Source organism: Myotis davidii, unplaced genomic scaffold, assembly GCF_000327345.1.
Source record: "Myotis davidii unplaced genomic scaffold, ASM32734v1 scaffold497, whole genome shotgun sequence".
NCBI lineage: Eukaryota > Metazoa > Chordata > Mammalia > Chiroptera > Vespertilionidae > Myotis > Myotis davidii.
The window spans coordinates 3,789,516-3,801,739 of NW_006288434.1; the positions used below are offsets into that span (position 1 = coordinate 3,789,516).

At 37.0% G+C, this 12,224-nt stretch overlaps 1 protein-coding gene across 1 annotated transcript in view; it reads left to right on the forward strand.

Annotated features, from left to right (window-relative positions):
* The window catches only part of YWHAZ (tyrosine 3-monooxygenase/tryptophan 5-monooxygenase activation protein, zeta), a 25,513-nt gene extending 16,689 nt beyond the window's left edge, over nt 1-8,824 (forward strand). Inside the window, exons 2-5 of the mRNA XM_006760284.2 lie at nt 2,547-2,670; nt 3,158-3,321; nt 3,402-3,497; nt 6,668-8,824. Coding sequence (XP_006760347.1) covers nt 2,547-2,670; nt 3,158-3,321; nt 3,402-3,497; nt 6,668-6,727 — 444 coding nt within the window. The 3' untranslated portion in view covers nt 6,728-8,824. The remainder of the gene's footprint in view (nt 1-2,546; nt 2,671-3,157; nt 3,322-3,401; nt 3,498-6,667) is intronic.
* The last annotated feature ends 3,400 nt before the right edge of the window (nt 8,825-12,224 follow it).

Consider the following 12,224-nt stretch of genomic DNA (forward strand, 5'->3'; position numbering starts at 1 on the left):
AATTGTCGGCCTCCTGCATGCCCTGCACTGGGGGATCAAGCCTGCAACCCAGGCATGTGCCTTGATTGGGAATCAAACCCACAACAATTCGGTGCATGGGAAGTTGCCCAACCAGCTGAGCCACACTGGCCGGGACAGAACTGCACATATTTAATGTGTGCAATTTGATGTTTGCTTTGATTTTTTTTTTTTAGATTTTTTTTTTCAATTACAGTTTACACTCAGTATTATTTTGTATTAGTTTCAGATGTATCGTGTAGTGGTTAGACAAAGTGGAGTCCTGTTTCCCCTGCCCCACTCACCCATCCGCCCCATCCCGTCAACTTGGTGTAGTCAGCATTTCACTAGAAACTTTGCCACGTTTGATACTTGGTCCTTTTGCTCCATCATTAGGCCAATAAGCAACCTATTGTTATCTCATCTTCCTGTTACTTGTAGCTTCCAGTTAATAGCTTTAAAGTTATTTTGTTGTTACTGTTTTAATAAGATGTAATAACTAATTTAGTGTTCACCTTGGGGGGAAGAGGTGCTTACCTACTATTTTTAAAATTCTCTGTATGAGTTTATCTTTGTGTAAACTAATATTTTTTAGGGATACAGAAGTTACTAAAAAGATGAATTACTAATTCTCATAACATTTATTGGCAATTTTTCTAAGTAACTTATACAGATTTTCTGATGTTTATGTTAACATTTTACATGTTAAGTGATTCACCCTTAACCAACTGCATGATTGTGGCCTGCATCTTTACATATGTTGAGTGGGTTAGATAAAGTAATTAAAAGTGAAGGACATGACTAGGCAATGTTATTCTTAGTTTCAGTTGTCTTTCCTGCTAAACCACTTACCCACAAACAGACTGTCTTGCCTGCTCACCCTTATATTCTTAGCACCTAGCACAGTGTCATTTAAAATGTATTTGGAGAATAAGTGAATGTAAAATGTGAATTAGGAATGCCTAGGTAGAGAATTGATTTCAAGGCTGGGCTTAGTTATTACTACTACTTTTATTTGAAAAGTCTTAGTATCGTAATACCTTAGATATATGTAAATGAGCCAGAGAGCAGTTCACAATTGAATTGTATATGAAGCCTTCTTTAAATTTATCTTTTCTCCAATTTAATTTAAAGTTGTTTTTGAATTCTAGTGAATCACATTACACTATTTCTTTAGTTATACATACTTAATAGTCTAACCTTTAGCTTAGCCAATCAGAAATAGAATTTACCCTTAAACATGTGGAGTTGTTACAGTTCAATCTAGACTGACTTCAAAGCCATATACCATATCTCATAGTTGAATGAAAAATGTGTTACCTGAAAAGGCCTGGTCATTTGTTTCTTAAGTGAAAAAAAATCCACTGTCTTCTGTTGTATGAGGAACATTTCCAAAGAACATGTTGTTCAAAGGGTTAAAAACTTTTGCTGCTTAGAGATCTTTGAATATGAAGGGCTGGGTGTGGAGTAGTAACAATTTTGTTATCCTAATCAAAGTGCTCTTCTGATTTCAGGCCAGTGGTTTTATTTTTTTTTTAATTATTATTATTATTTCAGTCCTCACCCAAAGGGTATGTTTTCACTGTTTTGAGAGAGAGGATGGGAAGAGAGAGAGAAAGAGAGAGAGAGAGAGATATGAAACATTGATGTGAGAGAAAAACATCAATCAGTTGCCTCCCATAAGCACCCCAACCAAGGATCAAACCTGCCACCTTTAGGTGTACAGGACTAGGTTGCAACCAACTAAGCCACACGGGCCAGGGCTAGGCCAGTGGTTTTAAATATTGGTTAATAATCACAGAGGACATTTTAAGTTGACTTAGGTCACCTTCATTTCTTTTCTTTTATAATACAGTGCAGTTTAGTCCTACTGCCAACTGGGCCGATACCCACTTCATCCATGTATCTTGTTAGCTAAAAATTAGTTAATGAAATTAAAGGTTTACTCTTCAGAACTGTAATTTTCATAATTCTACTGCTCTCTTAATTTAGTTAGGAAAACTAAAACTTTTACTTTGAACATCTTTACCTGTCGTGTGAAGTATTACTTGAGTGTGTTCTTATAAATGAAGTTAATTTTGTTCTGTTTCCTCTGTCATGGACTCTGGTAATTTCTATTACATTATTAGTTTCTGCTTAAGTCATAATTCCTCCAGAGTCCCAAAAGATTAATCTCTTGTGTTTTTTCCATTCTATCATGACTACCTTGAAAATGGAAATTTTGCCAGCTTGTTAGAAAATGTGGACTATCATTAAAACATACAGTTTATATTGGCATGTAAATAGCACTATGGAAGAGGGGAAAGGGTGGTATTCAAATGTATAAACCTTAAATAATAAACTGTACACTAACTTCAAATTTCAAGTGTTGCTGTCTAAAGCATTCTGTTTTTAAAGCCACAAATTCATGAGCCTACTGCATTCAACAATTATTGGCGATGACTGTATTAAAGTTTAATAACTTAGGCTATAGTGTGCTCTTAATAAATGCAGGTTCCTTCAGTTTTGTAAATGTTTTATTCTTATTATGACTTTCTTTTCTTCCCAAGTCTCTCTTGGAAAAGTTCTTGATCCCCAATGCTTCACAAGCAGAGAGCAAAGTCTTCTATTTGAAAATGAAAGGCGACTACTACCGTTACTTGGCTGAGGTTGCTGCTGGGGATGACAAGAAAGGTATGCTATATTTTCTAACCTGTATTAAAAAAAAATTGTGGAAGTGGTCTTTTTCTAAAGTGCAAGCAGTTTTTTGTTGTTTTTGTTTTTTTTAATTGCTTAGAGCACTAAATGAAGGACAGTAATGCACTTTTTTTCTCTCTTTTTTAGTCCTGAGACTATGTACTGCCTAATACTGGTATTCTAAAATTGCAGCTAGCTGAAAAGCCAATTTTGTGCATAGGAGTATTTCCTCAGTTTTAAGAAATAGCGATCACAGCATAACTGTAGAGCATTGTAAACTAATAAAATATAATACTGAGATGATTAGAGTCGTTTTTGTCTTGGCATTGACCAATAGCTAGTGTGAAGCTTATTTTTTAAATTAAAGAACCTCATTCAATTAAGGTTGCTACAACTTGATATTTCATAGGATATTTCGTTGGATATTGAGGGATGAAGATGAAGTGCAAGTTTGATCAGTATATTTCCGTGTTTTGTTACCCAGGGATCGTGGACCAGTCACAGCAAGCTTACCAAGAAGCTTTTGAAATCAGCAAAAAGGAAATGCAACCAACACATCCTATCAGATTGGGTCTGGCCCTTAACTTCTCCGTGTTCTATTACGAGATTCTGAACTCCCCGGAGAAAGCCTGCTCTCTCGCAAAGACGGTATGTATGTGTTTTACCTGTTATGTGGAAATAGTGATCTTTATTATTTGAGCACTGAAATGTACTTTTTTAAATCGTAGGCTTTTGATGAAGCCATTGCTGAACTTGATACATTAAGTGAAGAGTCATACAAAGACAGCACACTAATAATGCAGTTACTGAGAGACAACTTGACAGTAAGTACATAGTTAATGTGGTTGATGAGATTGTTTTATAGATTACTATAAGGGATATTTCTGTCGGGTTTTTTTTTAATATTAATGACAAGATCCTATCTGCTATTAAAACTGAAGAGAATCACTGTTAGAACAGAAGAAAAAAACACTGTGAAAACTGAAATATTAAACCAAAGACTTAAAAATGTTCAGTTTTGCCCTGACCGGTGTTTCTCAGTGGTTAAAGCATCAGCCTGCAGACTGAAGGGTTGTGAGTTCAGTTCCTGGCCTAGGGCATGTACCTGTGTTGCAGGTTCATTCCCTGGCCCCAGTCGGGGTGCGTACAGGGGGCAACCAATCAATGTGTCTCTCACATCGATGTCTCACTCCTCCCATCCCCACTTTCCACTCTATCTAAAAAATAATAGTCATCAATGGAAAACTGTTGTCAACTGAGGATTAACAACAACAAAAAGTTAGGTTTCATTAGTTACATATATATCTATTGTTAAAAAAATTTTGTAACCAATGATTTTTGCATTTCAAACACGTAGGCCATTTTATTTTTCATTCTACCTGGATGGTGCCATTTTTTTTCTTTTCATTTTAGTTACAGAAGTGTTTAGGTGTTAGTACTGAAGACTTCTTTGTGTTTAAATTCCATTAAAAATAGTTTTCTTGGCTATAAAGTTACCTCCATATTTATTCAGCTATGGCAGGGCATTAATAACTTCAGTTACAAAATTTCAGATACTCTGCAGAATCCAAATAGAAATCTATTTTTGCCTAGTCTCTTGGTTTAAAAGGTCATGATTATCCTTGGAATATGCCAGACCAAAAAAAAAAAAAGGCACACATGCCATTATCACTGGAAAAAAATTGACAATTTTTTAATTATGTTAAATATCTCAATAGTGGTTGAGTGTCAAATTCTAATTGTCTCTGTCTTTAAATTGTTGGGTTTTTTAAAACAGTTTTTTATCTCAATTGGGTCCAAATAAAGTCTACATATTGCAATTTTTTTATATGTCTCTTTGGTCCCATAGGTTTTCCCATTCTCCTTCAGATAAATATTAAATTTGAAGTTAGGTGAAAAATTATCAAGTATCTGCTGGTGTTCTAGGAAGGAAGGTTATAGACTAATGCTACTGGTTTTTGTGTGCTTTTAGGGCCTTTTCTCCTGGGGACTAAATCATTTTATACATTTCATTTCTTCCAATTTTATTCTAGTCCACTGCTAATTTCCTGAACCAGTTCTGCATTCTAGTGTTGAATTTCTTCACAGAGAGTTTTTTTTAAAATCTTGTGTACTTGTTTATTATTACTAAACACTTAAAATTATTAATTTTTTAAATATATTTTTATTGATTTCAGAGAGGAAGGGAGAGGGAGAGAGGGATAGAAACATCAATGAAGAGAGAGAGAATCATTGATCGGCTGCCTCCTGCACGCCCCCAACTGGGGATCGAGCCTCCAAACTGGGCATGTGCCCTTGACTAGAATTGAACCTGGGACCCTTCAGTCCACAGGCTAACACGCTATCCACTGAGCCAAATCAGCCAGGTACTTAACATTATTGTAGAAAGTGTAATTAGGAGGCTACTTACAAACTTGTGAGATTTTTATTTTGATCAAGAGAATAAGCCATGGTTTCTTACAGAATAAATCTTTTTATATTAAACCAGAGGCCCGGTGCACGAATTTGTGTGCCAGTGGGGTCCCTTGGCCTGGCGTGCGGGATCAGGCTGAAACCAGCTCTCCAACATCCCCCGAGGGGTCCTGAATTGTCAGAGGGTACAGGCCAGGCTGAGGGATGCAGGAGGTTGGCCAGCTGGGGAAAGACCGCAATAGGGCTCCAGGGCATGGCTATCCCATCTTGCTCAGTCCCTATCAGCCAGACCCCAGCAGCAAGCTAACCTACTAGTTGGTGTATCTGCCCCCTAGTGGTCAGTGCACTTCATAGCGACTGGTCAACCAGTTGACTGACTACTCCCTGGTGGTCAGTGCACGTAATAGCAAGCAGTTGAGTGGCCTTAGCATATCATTAGCATATTACACTTTGGTTGGTTGAACAGCCGACTGGGCAACCAGACACTTAGCATATTAGGCTTTTATTATATAGGATAAAAGATGTGGAATTTGCTAGCTAATTTTAATGTAATTTTTTATATTTTTTCTGTTTGAAATGATGAGAACTTGTCATTCTGAAAGGTAGACCCTGAGACCTAGTTACTATGTTGTATTGTTTGCCTCTCCCAGTTGGTTGCCTCTTTCACACTCCCGGGCCAGGAATTGAACTCACAACTTGGATATGTCCCCTGACCAAGAATTCAGCTAGCACCTTTTGGTGCATGGAATGATGCTCCAACCAGCTAAGCTGCCCAGCTAGTGTGGCTCCGTGTTTGAGTGTCAACCTGTGAACCAGGGTTTGATTTCTGGTTGTGGGCTCGATCCTCAGTTTAGGGCATGCAAGAGGCAGCTGGTCAGTGATTCTTCCTCATCATGGATGTTTCTGCCTCTCCCTCTTCCTTCCTCTCTGAAATCAATAAAAATATATTTTAAAAATAAAAAACATTGAGATTTTTTCCACTTAATTTTTCAGTGTATAAGCAAATATAAAATTTAAAACTGTCTTGAGTCAGTTTTTTATAATGACCTCTAAAATTATAGCATAGTAATAAGACTAAAAAAATTACTAATATTTCAAACACCTGAAGTAATTTTTTAACCTGCTGAAAAACTAACACTGATGAAAAAATTAATAGAATCCATAATTCTACCACTATGGCACAATTCAATTTTTACCTCTTAAAAGATTTGGTTCTGACCATGCTGGTTTGTGTTCAGCTAAATTTGTATTTTTACTTAGTATCCTGGCTCTTGAATTTCATGGGTTGTGGGATTCTCTTTGGAGTGGGAGTGTAAGTTTTAAAAGGAGAAAGTGCCTTGTGCATAGGCCAGATTAGTTGATTTAGTTGCACTAAATGTGTACATCCATGTGCCATTGGAGCTATTCAGGACACTCTAATATTCTGATAATTATTGATACTTAGCATTTCTATGATTTCTTCTACTTTCTCTTTACTTTCTGTGACTAACCATGAATTTCCTACATTTGACTTTATTTGAAGACATCTGTTAATATTTTTTTCAAACTGAAACATGCTAAAAATCTTTCCTTCTTTTACCAGTTGTGGACATCGGATACCCAAGGAGATGAAGCTGAAGCAGGAGAAGGAGGAGAAAATTAACCGGCCTTCAAACTTTTGTCTGCCTCATTCTAAAATTTACACAGTAGACCATTTGTCATCCATGCTGTCCCACAAATAGTTTTTTGTTTACGATTTATGACAGGTTTATGTTACTTCTATTTGAATTTCTATATTTCCCATGTGGTTTTTATGTTTAATATTAGGGGAGTAGAGCCAGTTAACGTTTAGGGAGTTACGTTTTCATCTTGAGGTGGCCAATATGGGGATGTGGAATTTTTATACGAGTTATAAATGTTTGGTATAGTACTTTTGGTACATTGTGGCTTCACAGGGCCAGTGTTAAAATTGCTTCCATGTCTAAGCAAAGAAAACTGCCTACATATTGGTTTGTCCTGGTGGGGAATAAAAGGGATAATTGGTTCCAGTCACAGGTGTAGTGTTGTGGGTACTTTAAATTTTGGAGCACTTAGAGTGCTGTGTTAGAAGTGGACATCCCACGGGTGGTCCATGCTGAACCATGTGTGTATCTGGAGTACTCCGTCTCAGTGCGCACACCTTCGACGACAGCTGCAGAGTGTTCCTTTAGTTGTGACCCATTTAACTCTGGATAAGGGCAGAAACGGTTCACATTCCATTATTTGTAAAGTTACCTGCTGTTTGCTTTCATTATTTTTGCTACACTCATTTTATTTGTATTTAAATGTTTTAGGCAACCTAAGAACAAATGTACAAGTAAAGATGCAGTAAAATGAATTGCTTGGTATCCATTACTTATGTATATCAAGCATAGCAGTAAAACAAAAAACCCATGTATTTAACTTTTTTTAGGTTTTTTTTTTTTTGCTTTTGTGATTTTTTTTTTTTTGATACTTGCCTAACATGCATGTGCTGTAAAAATAGTTAACAGGGAAATAACTTGAGATGATGGCTAGCTTTGTTTAATGTCTTATGAAATTTTCATGAACAATCTAAGCATAATTGTTAAGAACACGTGTATTAAGTTCATGTAAGTGGAATAAAAGTTTTATGAATGGACTTTTCAACTACTTCTCTACAGCTTTTCATGTAAATTAGTCTTTTGGTTCTGAAATTTCTCTAAAGGAAATTGTACATTTTTGGAAATTTATTCCTTATTCCCTCTTGGCAGCTAATGGGCTTTTACCAAGTTTAAATACAAAGTTTATCATAACAAAATACTACTAACAGAACTACTGTTCCCAACCACGTCCCATACTCCCCATCCTCCCAGCCCCCCAAACTCCCTGAAAAAAAGGTGTTGGGTTTGTTTGTTTGTTTGTTTTCAGAGGTGTGGGGATTGATTGGAAGAAATAATATGTTCCATTTAAAATTGTAGTATGGCATTTTCTAACTTGGAAGCCACAATGTTCTTGGCCCATCATGACATTGGGTAGCATTAACTAAGTTTTGTGCTTCCAAATTGCTTTTGTTTTTAAGAATTTCTTGATACTCTTATAACCTGCCTTCAACTTTGATCCTTTATTCTTTCTATTTGTCAGGTGCACACAGGATTATCTTGTTCAGCCTTCTGTCTGTCACCAACCATTATTACTTGGTGGCCGTGTACTTGGAAAAAAGGCCGCATGATCTTTCTGGCTCCACTCAATGTCTAAGGATACCCTGCTTCCTTTGCTTGCATCCCATAAACTGTTTCCCTCATCCTATTTACTGCAGCAAATGTCTCCTTGTTTTATCTCCCTGTGAAACTCCACCTATCTGGAATGGTCTGTCATTGGCTGCCTTTCAAACCTTTTTCCTCTCTTCTTTAAATAATGGGGCTAAGTTATACCCAAAGCTCGCCCTACAGACTATTTCCTAAGTACCTTGCAAAAACACCAAATAAAAATACCATTTTAAAAGGCATATTTTTTATTTTAGAATGTAAGCTCCTCAAGAGCAGGGACAATGTTTTCTTGTATGTTCTATTGTGCCTAGTACACTGTAAATGCTCAATAAATATTGATGATGGGAGGCAGCGAGTCTTGATGATAAGGGGGAGAAACCGAAATCCCAAATACTGTTTTGTTGCTTGTTTCATTATGGCCTCAAATTAATTGGGAACTATCAGCCCTTTGGACAGTTGTCCCAAATATTACATTCAAATAAAAGTGCAGTGGAGCCCTTGGGGTCTTTATTTCCAATGAGAAAAGATCTCATGAATTTGGAACAACAATGCATTTTCACTCAGAGCTGCTTTTTTTTTTTTAATTTCTCCTGACTCCCAGGCCAAGGACATGAAATAATCCATAGCTTAGAATTTAGCTAGACTGAGGAGATGGATCTCATTGAAGTATAAGTAAAATCTAAAGCTTGTCACATTTGCCTATTTATGTGTCCGTCATCTACTAAGCTAGTTTGATTCTGAAGTAAACTGTGGTAGTACTTTCCAACCTGGGATTTTTTTGCCATGGATTTGAAAAATAAAATGTTTGTAATTTATTTGTTTAATTATTCCAAATCCAGGCTTCTTGTCTGTTTTTGTCAATATGTAGTTCCAGGAATTTGGAGAACTCAGCATATTTTGTGTGTGTGTTTGGAATTGCTGAGGAACACATGTCTATCCACTTAGAGTTGTGCTCTGAGAGTAGAGAGAGCAGCAGTGTGATGGGAAGTATGGATTTCTCTGCAGTTTGGGCGTATGGTCCTGGCTTTTCAAAATAGCTGTTACTTTGTGCTACATGTGCTACAAGGATCATGGAAATGTGTATCAAGTGGCTTAACTATAGCGCAATTTTTTCCCCTCCCTGTCTTTCCTGAAAAAAGACATGGGCCATTGCCATGGCCCAAAGCATATTTTAAAATCAGTCAAGGCCAGTTGGGGCCTGCAATCGAAGATTATTTGTAGCCATACCGCAACTTGAGAATGTAACCTTGATTAAATAACTTGGAATTCTATCTATGGTGAGATGTTTAAAAATCTATCATAGACTTAGAATGCAGATATAAGGATTTTGATGTTTAAAAAACTTGCACAGACTGAATGCAGATACAAAGAGTTTGGAGGCTTTCCAGCAGTGGCAGTATCATTTAAATGGTTTATATCATCTTGAGAGGAGAATAGTACTTTATTTGGATGCAAATATATCATAGTAGAGTCACTGCATGAGAGCCTGCAATATTAGAGTTTCTAATTGATGCCATATGCTCAGAGATAGTTTTACATGTCCCCTGTCAGGGAAAGGTGACATCTTACATAGCTTTTATTATATTTTGTCATGCCACATAGGAAATTACTATAGTGGAAGAGAAATATCTAAAGTTGGTGGCTGAGTTTGGGGATTTGTAAAATAGCTAGATTTGGATTTTCTAAACGTGAGATTACATCAGTGAATTACTTTTGTTATCTTGAGTGTGTCTTACAGCAGTGACAATCTTCTTGGCTAACTCTGGCTCTCCTTTTAAAAGACTAGTGACCTAAAAGTATTTCTGGGTCCGGGTGAGTAAAGAAATTTCACAACAGTCCTCTAATAAGGATGGTACTCTTGGAGACAAAATGGTGTTCAATAACTCATCACAGTAGATGTGCTTTAAAAACTCAAAAACTGACCTTAAAATACTGCTTGTGTACATCCAGATCTGCTAATGCTGCTCATTTGGGTTCTTTGAAGACATTATGTATGACTGTCAACCCCACATATTTCAGAACCTGAAAGTTATTGCAACAGCAAAACTCCTGAGAGGCCAACTATTTGGAAGACATCTGCCTCTGCCCGGTCCTACTTTCATAACCAGTTTAAGGATGTTCAGCCATCATGTTGGACAAGCAAGTGTGTGTCTTTTGGAGCAGAAACCAAGAGACTGAATATGTTTAGGCAGAGCTAATACCCTAGGTCAGCGGTTCTCAACCTGTGGGTCGCGACCCCTTCGGCAGTCAAATGACCCTTTCACAGGGTTCACCTAAGACCATCCTGCATATCAGATATTTATCATAACAGCAAAATTACAGTTATGAAGTAGCAACGAGAGTAATTTTATGGTTGGGGGTCACAACAAACTGTTTTAAAGGGCCAGAAGGTTAAGAACCACTGCCCTAGGTGATGGCAGACTCAGACAGTTGATGACTTGAGTCCATGCCATGAAATTTCTGAAAGCCCACACTTGCCTGATGTTAAAGACTTGTTAGTATGAAGTCAATTTACAATTCCCAAACTTCAAACCTACCAATATCTTCACTAGGTGCTTACATTCTTTGTTATTGGGTGTTGGTTTGGGCCAGCACTGTTATATCTAAAACTTTCAGAAGATTGGTGTTTGAGTCAAGATTTGGCGAATGAATGGGATCCAGATGGAGGTTACAGCATGTGCAAAGGCATCAAGAGAACTTAAAAAGACAACTTCCCTGAACATGAAAGTGGGGCTCAGTGTAGAAAAGATAAATAGGTTATGTTCTGCTATCTAAAGCTGTGGTTTTCACTTTTAATGCTTTTGATCATCAGAGTACTTGTTTTAAATGCCTGTTCCCAGCACCAGGTCTCAAAGATTACAATTTCTTAGATTGGAACCAGGGAGTAAGCATTTTTGGGAAATCCCCTGGGCTGTATGATTCGGTGTCTGTACTGCTGAAGTCCAGGGGTAGGGCGAGCATATACAATGCATGGGAAAACAGGTGTGTACGACTATTTCAAGCCAAAAGCTATTTCTAAAACTACATTTTGCAAAACAAAATTTGTGGATCTGCTCAGCAAATCTTATTTCCTAAGTAAAGAAGGTTAAAGGTTACCTATTACAACTGGTTTTTCACATTAATGACTGGTTTAGTTTGAGAGGAGATGCCATAGAGAACTTGTGCTGTGTCACGAGGAGAAAAGTAACACAATGTGGATTTTTTTAAAAAAATGAATGCCATCTGTACTGCTTAACTCATGCCATGCACAAAACTCAAATCCAGAAGAATGGACTTAAACTCCAGAAAGTTCATAAGATGTGGATGAATAATTTCCTGGCTTTGAAGTTGGTAAGGAAAGATCTCAAAGTGGACACAGAAAGCATAGCTTAAAAAAAAAAGTAAATTAAGAATCAATGTAGGAATTTTAATATAAATTCAACTACATAAGAGTAAATACAGTGGGGCCTTGACTTACGAGTTTAATTCATTCCGAGACCGAGCTCGTTAAGGAGCTCATTAAATCAACTCAATGCAAAAAATCGGCCTGTGAGACAGCTGATATCTCAAGAAACACGTTAGTCGGGACAGGGACACTTGTAAGTCAAGGCCCCACTGTATCGAAGTGAAAAGATAAGCAACTGAAACAAGATAACATACAACAAAGTATTACAAGAAAAGGAGAGAAGGCAAATATTTTGAACATTCAATTTCAGAGGAGTTATGTGACCAATAAATGTACAAAGATGCTTAAGGAAATGCAAAAACCAAGACCACAACAATATAACAGAACTTTACCCTATTGATTAGCATAACTTGGAAATTGTCACACCAAATGTTGGCTATGATGTGGACTGAGATTCATTTCACTTGAGCATTGATTTGTGAACCAGGAGGTCACAGTTCAATTCCTGG